The sequence below is a fragment of the Papio anubis genome, chromosome 17 (genome assembly GCF_008728515.1).
Source record: "Papio anubis isolate 15944 chromosome 17, Panubis1.0, whole genome shotgun sequence".
NCBI lineage: Eukaryota > Metazoa > Chordata > Mammalia > Primates > Cercopithecidae > Papio > Papio anubis.
Genome location: NC_044992.1, coordinates 410,198 through 430,437, shown reverse-complemented (window position 1 = coordinate 430,437; position 20,240 = coordinate 410,198). Strand labels below are relative to the sequence as shown.

The window sequence follows — 20,240 nt, the reverse complement described above, 5'->3', positions numbered from 1 at the left end:
CCCCTGCCTCAACCTCCCAAGTAGCTGGGATTACATGCCACCATGCCAGGCTAATTTTTATATTTTTAGTAGAGATGGGGTTTCACCATGTTGGTCAGGATGGTCTTGATCTCTTGACCTCATGATCCACCTGCCTCAGCCTCCCAAAGTGCTGGGATTACAGGTGTGTGCCATTGTGCCCGGCCTACTTTTTTTTTTTTAAACAGAGTCTATTTCTGTCACTCAGGTTGGAGTGCAGTGGCACAATCTTGGCTCACTTAAACTCACTCCGCCTCCTGGGCTTAAGTGATTCTCGTGCGTCAGCCTCCTGAGTAGCTGGAACTATAGGCGTGCACTAGCACACTCAGCTAATTTTTTTGGTATTTTTAGTAGAGACGGGGTTTCGCCATGTTGGTCAGACTGGTCTTGAACTCCTGGCCTCAAGTAATCCACCCTCAGCCTCCCAGCGTGCTGGGATTATAGGTGTGAGCCACTGCCCCCCCGCCTGGCCAACCAACCACATTTTTATTTTAAAAAGTGTCTGGGGACAGTGCCAGAATCATTCTTTCAGCACGTTTTCTGATTAGCCTGGTATTAAAGGTATTTTGGTATTTCTTAAAAACCCTTAACTTCTTGTAGGTCCTATGATTCTTCCAGTTGCAAAACAATCTTCTTTCTATATGACTGATGATCAGAGGTTAGATGTCAAATATTAGGGTATGTGTTGAGAATGGACTTGCTTGATAGCGTGAATACTTCAGAGGAGCTTTTTAAACTCTGCAAAATGAATTATATTAAATTTCCCCAACTTCAGTACATTATTGTAACAAGTAAAAGCATTCCCTCCAGAAAAAAGTCTGGCAGATAGTTTATCTGTCTTGGAGACCGTGACATGTACGATTGTGTTTGCCGGAAGAAGAAAGCGATACCTTCAGCACAGACAGTTCTGGTAGGATGCCAGGTTTGGCATAAGAGAGAAAGGGATGGAAACCCTTTTTCTGAGATCGGATCATGCAGACATCTTCAGACGTGAGACCTCAGCGTATAACTTAGCCCCTTTTTTGCCTTTCTTAGCTAAATGTCATGTTTTGGGGTATTTGGCTAGAATACAGTGGCTATGATCCCATTAGCATGTCCCCGTAACATGACATGACCTGCAGTGTCACAGAATTCCGTGCGAGCTGTGTCCAAGATCAGTCCTTTCTGGTGGTCAGTTGCCTACAGAGGCCTCTGTCGTACTTTTAACTCCACGATCCAACCTTTTTTAGAAGGCTTCAGTGGGTTTAGTATTTACTGATCCCATGTAGCCTGTTGAACATTAGACTCTGTGTAAGCCAAATAGAGAACACTTACAGAAGGCCTGAAGCTGTGATTTTGAACCACCGCTCGTGGTGGTGCCTGAAGTTAAAGGAATGGTTACGATGGTTACAAGCACACTTACTTAGAACAGCAGCCTCAGCACCAGCACTCTGACGGGTGCACCGTCAGCGGGTGCTATTTGCCAAGGTCCTGCTGTGCTGTAGCCTTGGTTAGATGCTGTAGGTGAGGTGACCGTGTGGTTTATCACCAGAGTCACTTTGAGAAGGAAAGGGAGCTACTAATACTTATACTGAATCATAAACTCAGCGTGTCCCTGGTAAAGTAGATGGATGATTGGCTTAGCTATAGGCTTTACAGGAATGCTGTTCATATCTTTGGTCCCCATTCTAAAGGATACTTATAACCCTGCTAAAGGGCTAATACTCGTACACTAAACCAGTGGTCCCCAGCCTTTTTGGCACCAGGGAGCAGTTTTTTGGAAGACAGTTTTCCCATGGATCAGGGAGGGGGACATGGTTTCAGGATGGAACTGTTCTACCTCGGATAACCAGGCATTAGTTAGATTCCGTTAAGAAGCACACAACCTAGATCCCTCGTGTGCACAGTTCACAGTAGGGTTCGCGCGCCTCTGAGAATCTAATGCCCCCGCTGATCGGAGGACGGGGAGTTCAGGCGGTTGTGCTCACTCACTTGCCCGCCGCTCACCTCCTGCTGTGGTTCACGCTCCTCTGAGAATCTAATGCCCCCGCTGATCTGAGGACGGGGAGCTCAGAAGGTCATGGTCGTTCACGTGCCCGCCGCTCGCCTCCTGCTGTGCAACCCAGTTCCTGTCAGGCCACGGACTGGTACTGGCTCATGGCCCAGGGCTTGGGGTCCCCTGCACTAAACAATTCAAGAACATTATGTTTCAAAAAGTCCTCTTCTGTAATTAACCTGTTACCCCCCCCCCAATAAATTTCTCTCCTGTTAAATCATTCCCAAGCAGACGTATGCAAGCATTTCTCATCTTTAAAAATTACTCCTTTTACCCCATCTATTGCCCTATTTTTCTTCCCTTCTCATAGCAAAAACTTCTTGGGGGGAAAAAAAAGTCTATACCAGGGTCAGCAAACTTTCTGTTAAGGGCTAGATAGTAAATATTTTAGCCTTTACTGACCATATGGTCTCTGTTGTAACTCTTTATCTCTGCCATTGTGTGGCAAAATCCCCATAAACAATACTTAAACAAATGGGTTTGGTTGTGTTCCAAAAACACATTGTTCACAAAAACAGGCAGTGGACGTGGCAGACTGGCTTCAGCCCATGGCCGTCCTTTGCTGGCCTGCTCTGTGACCACAGCCTCTGCTTCATCCTTTCATCGCTGTCCATTCCCTTAACTGCACTGAGACTGCTCTTGTCAAGGTCACCAACAGCTTCCCTGTTGTCAAAATCAGTAGCAGCTGTCTTCATTTTTTTTTTTTTTTTTTGAGATGGAGTCTTGCTCTGTTGCCCAGGCTGGAGTGCAGTGGCATAATCTCGGCTCACTGTAGCTTCTGTTTCCTGGATTCAAAGCCTCCCGAGTAGCTGGGATTACAGGCACGTGCCACCATGCCTGGCTAATTTTTGTATTTTTAGTAGAGACGGGGTTTCACCATGTTGCTCAGGCTGGTCTTGAACTCTTGACTGCGTGATCCGCATGAGGTTTTTTTTTTTTTTTGGTCGGAGTTTTGCTCTTGTCGCCCAGGCTGGAGTGCAATGGTGTGATCTTGGCTCACTGCAACCTCTGCCTCCCGGGTTCAAGCAATTCTCCTGTCTCAGCCTCCTGAGTAGCTGGGACTACAGGCGCCCGCCACCACGCCCAGCTAATTTTCGTATTTTGAGTAGAGATAGGGTTTCATCATATTGACCAGGCTGGTCTTGAACTCCTGACCTCGGGTGATCCACCCACCTTGGCCTCCCAAAGTGCTGGGGTAACAGGCATGAGCCACCGCACCCAGCATCTTATATGAGTTTTTAACAACAGAAGGCACAATCACTCTGTTCTCTTCCTTCAGACACTTTTGTTTGGCTTATGTAACACCCATTGTCCCTGATTTTTTCTCATGTCACTGGTGGTTTTTCTCTGCATCTCTGCTTTTTTTATGTTAGACGTCTGAATATTGGCATACCCAATGGTCAACCCTGTGCCGTCTTCTCCTCTCTGTCTTTTTTCTCTCCCTAGGTGACTTCTTCTAGTCTTACAGACTTAAATATCGTCTTTAAGTAATGACTTCTGAATTTAAATCCCAGCCTATCACTTCTCTTTCCAGCTCCAGAATCTTACGTCCAACTTAATGTCTCTACTTGATCTCAAGTAAGCTATCTTTTTTTTGGTGGAGACAGAGTCTTACTCTTGTCACCCAGGTTGGAGTGCAATGATGCTATCTCAGCTCACTGCAGCCTCTGCCTTCTGGGTTTAAGTGATTCTTCTGCCTCAGCCTCCCGAGTAGCTGGGATTACAGGCGCCCGCCACCATGCTCGGCTAATTTTTGTATTTTGAGTAGAGATGGGGTTTCACCATGTTGGTCAGGCTGGTCTTGAACTCCAGACTTCCGGTAATCTGCCCGCCTTGGCTTCCCAAAGTACTGGGATGACAGACGTGAGCCACCGCGCCCAGGCTCCTGTCTGTATTTCTGCCAACACTGTCACAACCACTAAGTCATTTCTAAGAAGTTCCAGACTTTCTCTACTTTTCTGTTTTTCTTCTGAGCCTGTAGCTGAATCCCCCTTAGCCGAATCCCCCTTAGCCGAATCCCCGTTAGCCGAATCCCCCTTAGCCGAATCCCCGTTCAGCCGCAATACAGCCCTTAGCCAGAATCCCCGTTCAAAGCCGAATCCCCCTCTAGTCCGAATACCCCGTTAGCCGAATCCCCGTTAGCACGAATCGCCCTATAGCCGAATAGCCCACTTCTTGATACCAGTTTTCTTAGTGTGTTTTATGTTACTGTGACAGAATAGTACAGACAATCATTTATAAAGAAAAGAGATTTCTTTCTTGCAATTCTGGAGGCTGGGAAGTTCAAGGTCAACGGGCCCACAGCTGGCACGGGCTTCTTACGGAGAGGGCTTCCTACGGCGTCGTCCTGTGGCGAGGGCTTCTTACGGCGTCGTCCTGTGGCGAGGGCTTCTTACGGCGTCGTCCCGCGGAGAGGGCCTTCTCACCGCGTCGTCCCGTGGCAGAGGTAGAAGGCAAGAAAGTGTGCACATGCATGAGAAAGTGGCTGAACAGATCCTTTTATCAAGAGCCCACTCTCGGGATGATGCCATTCGTTCATTCATGAGGGCAAACCCCTCATGACCTGGTCGCCTGGTAAAGGCCCCGCCCGTCAACACCATTGCACTGGGGATTATGTTTCCAATGCATGACTTTGGGGACACATTCCAGCCACAGCACAGGCGCCCTTAACGTATTGCAGATGGGACTCTTCACTCCCAGCCACCACGACACACCTGCCTGTCGGACCTGTCCTGCTCCTGCATTCCCTAGTTCAGTCAGTGAACCAAAACCCGGGAGTCATCCTTGGTTCTTCCCTCACCCTCGTTCCCCACAGAGTCCGTCCGTGAGTGAGTCCTGTGCGTCAGAGCTTCCTAGAAACCTTGCATCGCTCCGCATCTTCCCGTCAGCACCGGCTGCCTTGTCTAGACCTCCACCGTCTGGTGTGGACAGCTGTAGCAACTTTTCACGGGCCTTTCACTCCTGCTTTCCCTCCTGCCCCTGCACAACTCTCTTGCCACATAACAGCCAGGACAGTCTTTTGTACAAGTAAGCTGTACACCTGTCACTTGTTTAAAACCCTTCAGTGGCTTCTCATTTGCACTTAGACGAGAATCCTCATGCTTTGAGAGCCCCTCCATGCCCTGGCTCCTGCCTACCTCTCCAGATTATTTCTAGATACTTCCCACTGCGATATTACACTACCACCTACTGTCTCTCTTTTTGGACCTCCAAAACATTGAGGTCTTTCCTCTGTCAGGGTGTTTGCATTTGCTGTTCTCTCTGCTTAAAAATCTCTTACTCCAGGCCGGGTGCGGTGGCTCACGCCTGTAATCCCAGCACTTTGGAAGGCCAAGGCAGGTGGATCACAAGGTCGGGAGATCAAGACCATCCTGGCTAACATGGTGAAACCCCGTCTCTACTAAAAATACAAAAAATTAGCTGGGTGTTGTGGTGGGCGCCTGTAGTCCCAGTTACTCGGGAGGCTGAGGCAGGAGAATGGCATGAACCTGGGAGGCGGAGCTTGCAGTGAGCTGAGATTGCGCCACTCACTCCAGCCTGGGAGACAGAGCGAGACTCCATGTCAAAAAAAAAAAAAAAAAATCCTCTTACTCCAAATCTACAAATTCTGACACCTCCTCATCCTGCAGCCCTGATTCGGGTGCCCTTTCTCAGGAGACCTTCCGTGACCACCATCTCCCTTATTCTCATCACTCTGCATAAGTCCTTCACTACACCTGTCACACTTAGGGACACTTGTGTATCCAAAGTAAAGACACACTTGTTTCTTTATTTTGTTGTTTTTAGAGGATCTCCTCCCCCTTACTTACTTCTCAAAGTAAGTTCGTTCCTTGAGGACAGAGAGAGAGACCATACTGTCTTGTTTCCCATTGGATTCCCCATGCTCAGAATCAAGCCTGGTGTATGGGAGGCTTTCAGTAAATACTCATTGAATGACTGAAGGAGTGAGTTAAGGAGATGCCGACTCATGGCTAGTGCTATAACTGCCGCAGGAATTCGTCGTCTTTATTACAGTGCGTGTGGTCTATGCATGTCCGTGGGCTGCTGGCACTCACAGACTCTTTCTGGTCTCCATGTCTCACAACTGCCCTCATGTTGCTTCCCCTCCTGGCAGAAGCTACAGCCGTGTTGTAATACTTTTATTGTATAGCATCCGTCTTTGCAGGTGTTTATGTCAGTGGAAATACTGGGCTCACCATTAGCTTTTTGCTTGTTTTTTGAGACAAGGTCTCGCTCAGTCACCAGGCTGGAGTGCAGTGGCGTGATCACAGTTCACTGCAGCCTTGACCTCCCAGGCTCAAGTAATCTTCCCACCTCAGCCTCCCAAGTAGTTGAGACTACAGGCGTGTGCCACCATGTCTGGCTAGCTAACTTTTTTTTTTTTTTTTTTTTCCCCCAGAGACTGAGTCTCGCCATGTTCCCCAGGCTAGTCTTGAACTCCTGGGCCCAAGCAATCCTCCTGCCTCAGCCTCTGAAGTGCTGGGATTACAGGTGTGAGCCACCGTTAGCTTTTAGTGCCCCCCCCCCCCCCTTTTTTTTTGAGACGGATTCTCGCTCTGTCTGTCTTCCAGGCTGGAGTGCAGTGGCACGATCTTGGCTCACTGCAAGCTCCGCCTCCCAGGTTGATGCCATTGTCCTGCCTCAGCCTCCCGAGTAACTGGGACTACAGGTACCGCCACCTGGCCCGGCTAATTTTTTGTATTTTTAGTAGAGACGGGGTTTCACCGTGTTAGCCAGAATGGTCTCGATCTCCTGACCTCGTGATCCGCCCACCTCGGCCTCCCAAAGTGCTCGGATTACAGGCATGAGCCGCTGTGCCCCGCCCAGCGTTCCTTTCTAAGTGCATTTCATTGGTTTTCAAGTGACTTACTATGAAAGTCTTTAAGATTTGTTGCAGTTCTGGAGTCCCCATTCACGGTTCAGGCTTTTTTGAAGGCACAATCTGGAACTTCCAAGTCCAGAGCTTTGCCTCGCCCCAATTTAGAGCTACCCCGTCCCTCTGTAGGAGGCTTTGAAGGTCACTGCGCATGGTTGCTTGCATACACCCACACACAGAGATATACTTGTCCTATTTGCTGTTATCAGTAACGTGGACAGTAATCACTGAGATTGGGGGAATCATTTCGTTTTAAGTTAAAACTTTGCGAGGCACGTTGGTAAGAGTCCTGAGTGTTTGCCTGTACGCAGATACCGGACGCTGTACAGGAAAATCGTTGGCATAAGCACAACGAGTCAGGAGAGCTTTATGGAAGTTTCTTTTGTGCCCAGCGTGGATTACAGCGTAGTGACCGGTGCTGTCTCCAGTGTGCCCAGCGTGGGTTACAGCGTAGTGACCGGTGCTGTCTCCAGTGTGCCCAGCGTGGTTACAGCGTAGTGACCGGTGTGCCCAGCGTGGGTTACAGCGTAGTGACCGGTGCTGTCTCCAGTGTGCCCAGCGTGGATTACAGCGTAGTGACCGGTGCTGTCTCCAGCTGCCTTTTGTTGTTCATGTGTTTCTCTTACTCTAGGCACTTGAAGAGGCTCAGAAAGCTATCCAGCAGCTCTTTGGCAAAATCAAAGACATCAAAGACAAAGCTGAAAAGTCAGAGCAAATGGTGAGTTCTGATTTCTTCCTAACCTTTTTGCACCAAAAGAGGAAGTGAGCTTCTCATCTAGGCATTCTAATAAGGAGCTTTTTCTAATAATGGCACCTCCTGCCAACCACGGTCATCTGCATCTCTAAAGCAAGCCCCTGGCACCTCCTGCCAACCATGGTCATCTGCATCTCTAAAGCAAGCCCCTAGGAATGCGTTCAGATCAATTCAAGGGGAGCTGCTGGTCAGCAGTGACTCACCATCTCTGCTGCCCTGCGTTTGCAGCCCTGGGTTTAAACAGGCAACTTTTTTTTTTTTTTCTTCTGATGGAGTCTTGCCCTGTCACCCAGGCTAGAGCGCATTGGTGCGATCTCGGCTCACCGCAACCTCTGCCTCCCAGGTGCAAGCGATTCCTCTGCCTGAGCCGCCCGAGTAGCTGGGATTACAGGCACCCGCTACCACACCCGGCTAATTTTTGTATTTTTAGTAGAGATGAGGTTTCACCACGTTGGCCAGGATGGTCTTGATGTCCTGACCTCATGATCCGCTTGCCTCGGCCTCCCAAAGTGCTGGGATTACAGGCGTGAGCCCCCGCGCCCGGCCTTTACATAGTCAAAGTGCTGGGATTACAAGCGTGAGCCCCTGTGCCCGGCTGCAATTTTTTTTTCTCCTTTCTGAAAATAGTTTCCTAGTCATTTTGGATATTCCTTTCTCTAACATCTCTTGGTATTGGTACCACGCATTTCTCCATCAAGATGTGTGGTGTGTAGCTTGGTGCACACTGAGAAGGGTCCTGGAGCTGGGAGGAGGGAGGGATGCAGGGAGGAGGGATATCCCCTGCCTATGATCCGTGTGTGTGGTTTTGGTTGAGTTCCCCCTTGACGAATCTGTGTCCCCCAGTGATGTGCTCAGAAGCTTGCTCTGAAGACCGAGAATCCAGCATTCATTCACCCTCTCCTCCCCCGTGGGAGGCACTGGGAAGTGCTGGATCCTGCGTTCAGACTCTCCTCCCCCGTGGGAGGCACTGGGAAGTGCTGGATCCGGCGTTCAGACTCTCCTCCCCCGTGGGAGGCACTGGGAAGTGCTGGATCCTGCGTTCAGACTCTCCTCCCCCGTGGGAGGCACTGGGAAGTGCTGGATCCTGCGTTCAGACTCTCCTCCTCATTAGGAGGCACTTTGGGAAGTGCTGGATCCTGGGTTCCGGAGCTTTCCTCCACCCCTTGGGGAGGCACTGGGAGGTGTGCTGGATCCCTCGCGTTCACCCTCTCTCCTCCTCCGTGGGAGGCGCACAGGAAGTGCTGGATCCCTGCGTTCAGACTCTCTCACTCCGTGGGAGGCACTGGGAGATGCTGGATCCTGCGTTCAGACTCTCCTCCCCCGTGGGAGGCACTGGGAAGTGCTGGATCCTGCGTTCAGACTCTCCTCCTCCGTGGGAGGCACTGGGAAGTGCTGGATCCTGGGTTCAGACTCGGACTCAGTAGTGTCTTGTCTCTCAATAGTCTCAGAATTCCAGTTTCGTCAACTGTAAAATAGGAATAATGGTATTTGCCTCACAGGGTTGTTGTGAAAATTAAACATATGAAGAGCACTGAGCATATTCTAGGGACCTGAATTTTCTATGGTCCTTCCCCAAGGAGGCACCACTTGGCAACAGGAGCCTCAAAGCGTGGTGATCAGTGAGAGCATCCCACGCTGCTTTTGCTGGAGCTGATTGCATTTATTGATATCCTTATGATGCTAATCTGAGTTCTGGAGTATGCTTCCTCTTCCAACCAAGGGGGTTTGCAGTGACAGTTTGCTCCCAAGTTATGAGACGTCTTATTTTAAAGCAGTTTGCTTTCCTGCACAGTGCTGTGCTGAAGGGAGGAAGTGGTGGGAGTGAGGGGGGTATTGCGGGATCTGGCCAGCAGGCTGCAATGCAGCGGGGCTCTCTCTTTGTTCCCAGGCAGATCAGCAGCCCTCAATGCAGCGGGGCTCTCTCTTTGTTCCCAGGCGGATCGGCAGGTCGAGAAATAATAGACACACACAAGATAGTGAAAGCTGGGTCCAGGGGGGTCACCGCCTTCTGGTGCCACGGTGCCAACAATGCACTGGATATGCCAGCATTTATTATTAAGCTTAGTGAGGCCGGGGGTAGGTTAGTGAAGGATTTGGGGTCATTTGATTATGAGGTGAGATGGTCACATGGGGATGAAGTAATTCTTTAACATAACATCTGTATGCAGAAGTACAGTATACAGATAAGAATTTACAATAGAGTGTGTGTATCAGCAATTTCTAACAGAGCCTTAAAATGGGAACACAGTCTTTCCATAACCTATGATTAGTGAGATATTAATCAGCAGTAACAGTTGCAGCAAAACCTGGTTACAAACAATCCAGAGAAACAGGATATGAAGCTAGACAACCGGTTAGACCAGAAATTCTCAGAAGGGAGTATGTCTTAACCCTAAAGAGGCCTAGAAGAGCCGTGGAAGATGAGGGCGTTTATAGCCCTATCTTATCCATATGAACAGGCGTCCCCCCCATGCGTCCGTTTATAGGCTCTCCACAAGGGTCACATTCCATTCCCAGAGCTATGAACATCTGCTTTTCTGGGACAGGAATCTTGGTGATGTGAAACCTCCCTGACTGCACGTCCGTTCATAGGCTCTCTGCAGGGGAAGCACATCACGTGCTGTTGGCTCATTCTGGTAGCCCAGCCTGGCATTGTCTTTACACAGTCCTGCGTGTGATGTTGTATTTACGGTAATCGGGAGCATTTCATCTTTCATTCCGTGGCAGTAGTTTCAGGGGCCTCCCTGCATGGGAGAAGTGATCTTTCTTGAGCTCGTTCAGTGTCAGCTCTGTGCTGGCTGCTTTGCACCAGCACTCTGATTTAGCCCTCACAACAACCTTCTGAACTAGGTTTTAGGATCATTATTATCTCTGTGATGAGCCATCTTATCGATGAGAAAACTGAGACTCCTTGAGGCTGAGAAACTTGTTCTAGGATGCAGTGTTGGTGAGTGGTAGAGCTGGGGGTCAGCCCTGGATCTGTCTGACTCTAAAACCTCCCGCTTCAGCTCTGCCCGTGTTCGCTGCCCATGGGCAACAGTTGAGGCGAATCAACCATGGGCATTCTGTCTCACGGGTGGTCTCGTGTCGGTTTTATCTGAGTACCCCTGGCATGCCCTGCCATTGAAGTCTTTGTTTAGGGAAACTTTGTGGTTCAGTTTGTCTAGAGAAACACAGGCTGTGGGATGGGGAGTGATGGGAGAGCCTGGGAATAAAGAGACCAGTCAGCTCCAGTGTAGGGCAGTAAGGGCCTGAACGAGGAATAGAGAGAAGGGATAGATTTTTGAGATGAAGCAGAGGAAGAATATTTAGGAGTTAATGATGCAGGGACCAGGAAGAGTCGTAGATGACTGTGACTTTGAACACGGTGGTTAAAGACCCCCGATGCGGCCGGGCACCATGGCTCACGCCTGTAATCCCAGCACTTTGGTAGGCCAAGGAGGGCGGATTACTTGAGGCCAGGAGTTCAGGGCCAGCCTGGCCAACATGGCAAAACTGTGTCTCTACTAAAAATACAAAAATTAACCAGGCGTCGTGGTGCACACCTGTAATCCCAGGTGCTCTGGAGGCTGAGGCAGAGAATCGCTTGCCTGGGAGGTGGAGGCTGCAGTGAGCCGAGATCGCACTACTGTACTCCAGCCTGGGCGACAGAGCGAGACTCCGTCTCAATAAATAAATAAATAAAAATAAAAAATAAAGACTCCCTATGTTAGACCAAAGCTAAAAACCCTGGAAGAGATACAGAGATTGTTTTGTAGGAAAAAGGATGCTGATTTCAGATCGGCAAGTGGGTGATCAGATTACAGGGCCAGTCTTCAGCCTTGTATATCCAGCTTGTGACACCACTCCTGGGTTGGTTTTTTTGCCCCAAATTCAAGTATTTGGTAAAGTAGTGGTGGGTCTTAAACTTTCTTTTTTTTAAAATTCAGTGGAAACAGAGGTTGTTTGGGGGTTGTAGGAGGAAGGAAGGCTTGATTGGGAAGTCACCATGAAAGAGGCTTTTTACAGCTGAGATCCAGGTGAGGCTTGCAGGATTGTGGGTGTGGACTTGAGCTGGGCAGGTCGTAACCTCTATGAGTTCACGGGGCCCGTGAACCCACTGCCGAGTTTCTCCCTTTAGTGGGATGCATCTGTCCTGTGGCTGGGCAGGTCATAACCTCTATGAGTTCACGGGGCCCATGAACCCACTGCTGAGTTTCTCCCTTTAGTGGGATGCATCTATCCCGTGGCTGGGCAGGTCGTAACCTCTATGAGTTCACGGGGCCCATGAACTCACTGCCGAGTTTCTCCCTTTAGCGGGATGCATCTGTCCCGTGACTGTTCTCCCTTTAGCGGGATGCATCTATCCCACGACTGTTCTCCCTTTAGTGGGCTGCATCTGTCCTGTGGCTGCAGTGTTTGTGCTTGGTATCCAGGGCAGTCCCTTCCTTCCAGGCACCACAGAACCTGGGCAACCAAACTGCTCTTGAGAAAGTTTCGCTGCGTGCCCCGGAAGACGGAGGTCCCATTTCCTTGCCTAATGCAGCCGTGGCTCGTGGTGCCAAAAAGCGTCTGAAGTGCATGGCAGCTCCAAAGCATTGGGTGCTGGATAAATGGACTGGTGTGTTTGCTCCTAGTCCGTCCACGGTCCCCCAAGTTGAGAGAGTGTCTCCCCCTCATCATTTTCCTAAGGAACAGACTTAAGGAAAGAAGACTTGCGTGCGGCGGTTCATTAAGATCGATGGCAAGGTCCGAACTGATATAACCTCCCCTGCTGGGTTCATGGACGTCATCAGCATTGGCAAGACCGGCGAGAATTTCCATTTGATCTGTGACACCAAGGGTCGCTTTGCTGTACATCGTATTACACCCGAGGAGGCCAAGTACAAGTTGTGCAAAGTGAGAAAAATCTTTGTGGGCACAAAAAAGAATATGGTCACCTCATCTTGTGACCATGATGTGCGCACCGTCCGCTACCCTGACCCCTCATCGAGGTGAATGACACCATTCAGATTGATTTGGAGACTGGCAAGATTATTGATTTCATCAGGTTCGACACTGGTAAGCTGTGTGTGGTGACTGGAGGTGCCAACCTAGGAAGAATTGGTGTGACCCCAACAGAGAGAGGCACCCTGGATCTTTTGACGTGGTTCATGTGAAAGACGCCAATGGCAACAGCTTTGCCGCTCGACTTTCCAACATTTTCACTATTGGCAACAAACCATGGATTTTTCTTCCCCGAGGAAGGGGTACCCACCTCACCATTGCAGAAGAGAGAGACGAGACTGGCAGCCAAACAGAGCAGTGGGTGAAATGGTCCGTGCGTGACATGTTAGATCTTTGTGCGTAATTAAAACTAATATGGCGTGATAAAACACACACACACACACACAAACACACACACACACACACAAACACAGTGGATGATTTCACCTGGGTGTTAGTAAAGTTAGGGAATTTTTCCAACTTCTCTATTGAATATGCTTTTCTGGTGACTGAAATACACTTGCATTCCCAGAGACAGCTTCTCTTCTCTTGCACCTGCTGAAACAACACTGTCAGGTTCTTACTCCCCAAACTGCCGTCTGACTCCCTGAAGACTGCGCCTGCCCTCCTGGTAACTTACATGTTAAGCGTGTGTCACAGGGCTTCTATTTCAGTCTTCTTGAGATTTGAAAGTCTTTGCTGGAGGCTCAGGCCCTCGTTCCATTGGGAAAGACCGTGTGAGTGCCAGGTGCTGACTGAGGCATTTTGTTCGGCCAGCGGCGTCCGCACCAGAAGGCACACTTTCCTCACCTTGTTCAGGAGGAACGGTGCTGTGCCTGTCACCTCTGTCCTGTGTGCTCAATACTGAATTGCCGTTTGGATCATTTCATTTGGGGTAAAAAATAAAGTTCATTTCATGCTCGCAGCTGAAGGTTTTATAACCCCAAGTAAAGTCCAAAGAGATGCCGCATTAAATGCCTGGTTGGAAATTATTTTGATTTTGTATTGTGAGAGTGTTTGCTAACCTGAGATTTTTCCCTGCTTCATCTGCATTCGTTTCTTAGGGAGCTACTTGCGGAAGCATTTTACATCCTTCTTAACCGTCTTCCTTTCTCTCTTTGGTTTTTCAATGTTTAGGTGAAAGAAATCACCCGTGACATTAAGCAATTAGATCACGCCAAACGCCACCTGACCACCTCAATCACCACGCTGAACCACCTGCACATGCTGGCAGGAGGTGTCGACTCCCTGGAGTAAGCAATGCCAGCTTTCTCTTCTGGGGCCACGGGAAATGTGTCACATAGAGAAATGGTGTTGTCGGCCTGTTTACCTCTCAGCCGGGAAAGTCTCACCATCCCGTCCCACCTTCTGCAAATTGGCTGCAAGTGTCCAGTCACGTTTTTGCTTTGTGCCCTCTGGTGTTCAAAACCTAACGAACACTGGCAGCCGGTCAGAAGGGGACCCAGGAAGCCTCTCAGAACGATTCCGAGAATATGGCCCGTCTTCAGGCTGCAGCTCTGTACCGTCAAGGCAGACAGAGGGACGCAGGCCCACGTTCACTCCCGGCTGCTTCTGCCTCGACGAGTTTCCTACTTGCATTGGGCTGAGTTGCGCTGTCATCAAAGAGACCCTATATAGGAGACAGAACTCAATCATTCAAACCACTTTTTTTCAATCTACTTTTTATTAGCTTTCCGTTTGGTTTGTAGAGGGAATGATACATCAGAACATTAGAAATAGTATTAGAAGGAAGAGCTGGTTATTTACTACAGAGAAGCAATCTAGAGCCTCCTTTACTAGCAAGATTCTGACACTCCAGCTCACCTCTGTGGCCCATCTCAGGCTGGGGACTCCCCCTGCTCCAGCCTCAGTGTGATTCCATGTGTGGACAGGGAAAGCTCATCTTCATAGAAACTGAGATACAGCATTCGAAGTCCTGGGTGGGGGAAGTGGGAGAGTGCCTTCAGGGAAAGAGGAGGAGGGACAGGCCTCTTCCTGACCTCTCTAGGTATTGTATGAGCTCCAGGGACCCCTAGTCCACTCCCCTGTGAGCAGTGAGAGCAGGGGCCAGAGGGAGACCAGAGGGCAGTCACATTTGTTCTTTCTTGGGTGGTGGGTGTCCGCCAAACCAACAGACCAGGCAGCGGTGAGACCAGGTGCTGGTGAGACCAGGTGGTGGCTAAGACCAGGTGCTGGTGAGACCAGGTGGTGATGAGACCAGGCAGTGGTGAGACCAGGCGCTGGTGAGACTAGGCGGTGGTTAAGACCAGGTGGTGGTAAGACCAGGCAGTGGTGAGAACAGGCAATGGTGAGAACAGGCGGTGGTGAGACCAGGCAGTGGTTAAGACCAGGCGGTGGTGAGAACAGGTGCTGGTGGGAACAGGCGGTGGTGAGAACAGGCGGTGGTGAGAACAGGCGGTGATAGCAATGTTGGTAGCAGTGTAACACCTTGGCTTGAACTTGATCCTGTCTTTTTCAATGCCTCTTATGGAAAATCATAAATTATAAATGTAATAAAATAGCCCAACCCTAATGAAAAATTTAGATCTAATAGTTTATATTTCCTCCCTATGTGTAACTTGATTTTATCAGCATCCTTTTATTGAAGCGACATTAACCTTAGCAGTAGGGAAAGTAGAGGTCTGTGACACAGATGCCTCAGAACCTGCAGATTTCAGTTAATATTTAAAGCTGGGCCCTTTCTGTGTTTTTGTTTTTGTTTTTGAGATGGGAGTCTCACACTGTCGCCCTGGCTGGAGTGCAGTGGCACGATCTTGGCTCACTGAAACCTCCGCTTCCCAGGTTCAAGCGAGTCTCTTGCCTCAGCCTCCCGAGTAGCTGGGATTACAGGCACCTGCCACCACGCCCAGCTAATTTTTTGTATTTTTAGTAGAGACGGGGTTTCACCATGTTGGCCAGGATGGTCTTGATCTCCTGACTTCATGACCGCCCGCCTCAGCCTCCCAAAGTGCTGGGATTACAGGCGTGAGCCGCCGTGCCCAGCCATGCCCTTTGTTTTGTCCTGGAAAGATGTGTTTGGTTTGCTCATGGGCTGTAATCCTCAGATAGTAACATCCCTACCCCTGTTCTCTGTCCCAAGCTTGCTAATCCCAAAATATCCAACCCAAATTCTAAATCCATCGTCTTCCCAGATTCCTGTCCCCACACCGAATGAGAATTAATCACTCACACATTCTTCCCACCATAGCACATAACGTGCACTTCTGTTTAGAACATAGTTCATCCTATTTTATACTAGTTAGATGTGTACTTGACTCTCTGTCTTACTGTATGATGTCACCTTGAGAATTTGGACCAGATCCTGTTTTTTGCCTCCCACAACGCACAGCAGCTTATATACTCAGCACTCAGTGAACGTTGATTCAGCCGAGTTGATGTCTGTTTGAGAGCTAGAGTAGGTTGTTCTGTGTCTGTATCTTGTGTTCTTAGTGTTTTTCTAGACTTTTAAACTTATTCTTTCCTTGCAGAGCCATGACCAGGCGAAGACAATACGGAGAAGTTGCTAATCTCCTTCAGGGTGTGATGAATGTCCTGGAACACTTCCACAAGTATATGGGGATTCCACAGATCCGGCAGCTTTCCGAAAGGTAAACCGTCCCCAGCGGAAGTGATCTTGCTTTCAGAAAAGGACCTGGTGCTAGGAGGTGCTTAAGCACTTAGCTCAGCATGTTCACTGCAGAATCCTACTGTGTGAAGAAACCTCAGATGCTACCTGATCTGACTCTGTCTGGTGCAGGCATCCCCCATGATACCCCTTACCGTGTCTTCCAAAGCTGCCTATCGTAGATAGTTGCAGTTGTGTATATGGACAACTCTCAGCTGTCCCCATTTGGGAGGGAAACTGTTCTAGGTGTCTATTTCTTTGTAACAAACCAGCACAAAACTTAGTAGCTTAAAACAATAATTGTTTTGCATGTATAATTTGGCCTGGCTCAGGGGGACCAGCTCATCCCTGCTCCGTGCAGCATTAGCCGAGGCAGCTCAAGAGAGACTGGAGAATGCACTGGCTCCCTCTCATGGCTGGCACCTGGGTACTTGCTGTCAGCTGGGAGCTCAGCCAGGCCTGGGCTGGGCTTCTCTGTTGTCTTCCACGGGCTTCTTGGACTTCCTCATGTTAAGGTGGCTGGTTCCAAGAATGAGCGTCACAAGAGAAGCAAGCCTGGGAAATTTCATAGCATCACTTCTACTGAAGTCGCAAGGCTGCTAAGATTCAAGAGGAAGGAACATAGTCTTCTCCCACCCACTAATGCTAACGGGAGGAATGTCAAAGTCACGTCGTTACAAAAAGCACGTGGGATGGGATAGATTGCTGTGATGGTCTTTTTTTTTTTTTTTTTTTTGAGACGGAGTCTCGCTCTGTCGCCCAGGCTGGAGTGCAGTGGCCGGATCTCAGCTCACTGCAAGCTCCGCCTCCCGGGTTTACACCATTTTCCTGCCTCAGCCTCCCGAGTAGCTGGGACTACAGGCGCCCGCCACCTCGCCCGGCTAGTTTTTTGTATTTTTTAGTAGAGACGGGGTTTCACCGTGTTAGCCAGGATGGTCTCGATCTCCCGACCTCGTGATCCGCCCGTCTCGGCCTCCCAAAGTGCTGGGATTACAGGCGTGAGCCACCGCGCCCGGCCACTGTGATGGTCTTTAGAAAATACAGTGAGCCATGCATGGCCGGGCCCTGTGGCTCACACCTGTAATCCCAGCACTTTGGGAGGCCGCGGCAGGTGGATCACCTGAGGTCAGGAGTTCGAGACCAGCCTGACAAATATGTTGAAACCCTGTCTCTACTAAAAATGCAAAAATTATCTGGACATGGTGGCGGGCGCCTGTAATCGCAACTACTTGGAAAGCTGAGGCAGGAGAGTCACTTGAACCTGGGAGGCGTCAAATATATATACAGATGAAGCCTAAGTTCCCTTTACCTAGACCTCAGAATCCCATTGTTCTCTCCAGAGGTGGTAACTGTTATCAGTTTAATGGATATTGCTCCGGATTTTTATGTGTGTATTTACATAAATCTATAGTTTCAGTTAATGGTTTTGGTTTTGCTTTGTTTTGTTTTAACTAAATGGTTTCATACCTTACACTTTATTCTAAAAACTGCTTTTTGTTTTCAACCACATGTATTTTAGATATTTGTTTTTCACGTCAGTATGTATAGACCTGCTTCATTCTCTGGAATTTTTTAGATTTTTTTTTTCACATCAGTGTGTATAGACCTGCTTCATTCTCTGGAATTTTTTAGATTTCTTTTTTCACGTCAGTGTGTGTAGACCTGCTTCCTTCCCTGGAATTGATGCACAGAATCCCGTAGTATAACATGCCACAGGTATAGCACTAGATCGTTTGTTTCTAAATCTTAAAATATGCCCCCATTTGCACATATGCAAGTATTTCTCTAGGACAGATTCTGGGTTATAGGTTTATATACATTTAAAATTTTAGTAACTACTGCCCATTTGCCCTGCAGCGAAGCTTTGTATACTTGTAGTATTATCTGTGAATTGTGAGAGCACCTTTCCCGGCACCCTCAGCCACACGTGATGTTGTTGTTCTTCATTTTCATCTCTCTGATGGTTGAAAACGGTATCCAGTTCCTTTAATTTTCATTTCCCATGTAGCTAGTAAGATGAGCGTTTTGCTTTGTTTTTCTGAGACAGAGTCTTGCTCTGGTGCCCAGGCTGGAGTGCCGTGGCGCGGTCATCGCTCGCTGCAACCTGGAACTCCTGGGCTGAAGACATCCTCCTGCCCTCCACCTCCTGAGTAGCCGGGAGTACAGGCAAATACCACCACGCCTGGCTGATGTTTAACATTTTTCTGTAGAGGTGGGATCTTCCTGTGTTGCCCAGGCTGCTCTTGAACTCCTGGGCTCAAGTGATCCTCCTGCCTCATCCTCCCAAAGTGCTGGGATTACAGGCGTGAGCCACTGTACCAAGCCCCAGTTGTATTCTTCATCTGAAGACTCCTGCGTTTCTCATACCCTGAGAAATTATTCTCCTTTATTCCTTTCTTTGGGTAGTCTCTACAGCTTTGTCTCTGCATTCTCTCCTCGTGGAATTCGTGTTACGTGAACGTTGGAGCTTCTAGATCTGCTGCCATGTCTCTTAATTTTCCTCTCATGCTTTCTATCTCTCTGTCCGTCTGAACTGCTCTCTGAAAGAATTCCTCAACCCAGTCTTCCTGTTTTAATTTCCTCTTCACTTGCATCTAGTCTGCTATTTGGCCCAGCTGTTGAATTTTTATTTTAACAATCCAGCTTTTTAATTTCCAGCATATCTAGCTGATTCTTTTCTCATGGGCACAATGTTCTCATATATCTCCCACAGAATAGAAATTATCTGTATGTTAAAGCGCTGGGCTGCCTGTTCCATTTCTCTGTCGCCAGTGTAAGATCTTCAGTTTGTTCAGCGTGGCAATTCTCTCTCTTTAGCATTTCTCAAATGTTTGGTGATTCTTAGCTGAAAGCTCATTTTTATTGTATTCATTGATTTTTTGTGACCACGTCTCACTCCATCACCCAGGCTGGGGTGCAGTGGCATGATCTCAGCTCACTGCAAGCTCCGCCTCCCAGGTTCAAGAAAGTCTCCTGCCTCAGCCTCCTGAGTAGCTGGGACCACAGGTACCCACCACCCACGCCCACCACCCACACCCAGCTAGTTTTTATATTGTTAGTAGAAACGGGGTTTCACCATGTTGGCCAGGCTGGTTTCAAACTCCTGACACCTCAAGTGATCCACCGGCCTCAGTCTCCCAAAGTGCTGGGATGACAGGCGTGAGCCACTGCGCCTGGCCTCGTTTTTAGTTTTGATATTCTCTGTTAGTCTGATCAAGAATGCTCTTTAGCTGCTACCTGCTCCTGGGCGAGAAGTGGGAATTGCTGCTTGGCCAAGTGTTATCACAGACAGGTCTTCCAAAGTGAGGGGTCCAGACCTGGAGAAACCTACCAGGTGGGTGTCCCAGCGGCTGATCTCCTAGGCTCGGAGGCTCCCTGGTCTTCCTGGGTGTTGGCAGCCCCTCTGGCTACTGCTGAAGTTCTCAGACCCAGAGGCCTACCTCTGCCACCTGGCGTGAGCATTCACGGTGTGGGTACAGACGTGGACAGCGGCTCATTCCTCCTATTGCAGGGCACAGCATGCCCTGCTGGCAGCAGACCCAGGGCCACATCCTGCTTCTGGTATCACCACCTTCATGTCTTTCATTTTCAAGAAGCATTTTTGGGCAGTGATTTCCTGTCATCCTTCCTACCAGGAAGTCCTCAGGCTTCTAGTCTACCACTTTTCTTGCCTGGATTTGGATTTTTATGAAAATCTTTTTATTTCTAAGGCTTCGGGGCATCAGTGTGCATCTTGTCGTGGAAATGCCAAAGAATATTAGGGAATGTTGGAGCAGAGCTTGGCAGAACACTAGAGAAACCGCCACCCTCTCCCTCCTCCTTCCTAACCCTCGAGGACACCTGGAGCTGGCTGATCGCCTTATCAGATTGGACTGTGAGGCAGCCAAGAAAGCAGGCGAACAGGACTTTATGAGCCGCGAGAAGGAAGGAGCTTGGATGGAGCAGGCAGATTTGCTGTCAGCAGATG

General features: G+C 49.1%; 1 protein-coding gene across 2 annotated transcripts in view; it reads left to right on the top strand.

Annotated features, from left to right (window-relative positions):
- The window catches only part of VPS53 (VPS53 subunit of GARP complex), a 175,328-nt gene that overhangs the window by 54,821 nt on the left and 100,267 nt on the right, over positions 1 to 20,240 (top strand). For both annotated transcript variants that reach the window (XM_031657228.1, XM_009189285.2), the window contains exons 5-7: positions 7,561 to 7,647; positions 13,786 to 13,901; positions 16,137 to 16,256. In XM_031657228.1, the coding sequence (XP_031513088.1) occupies positions 7,561 to 7,647; positions 13,786 to 13,901; positions 16,137 to 16,256 (323 nt within the window). The remainder of the gene's footprint in view (positions 1 to 7,560; positions 7,648 to 13,785; positions 13,902 to 16,136; positions 16,257 to 20,240) is intronic.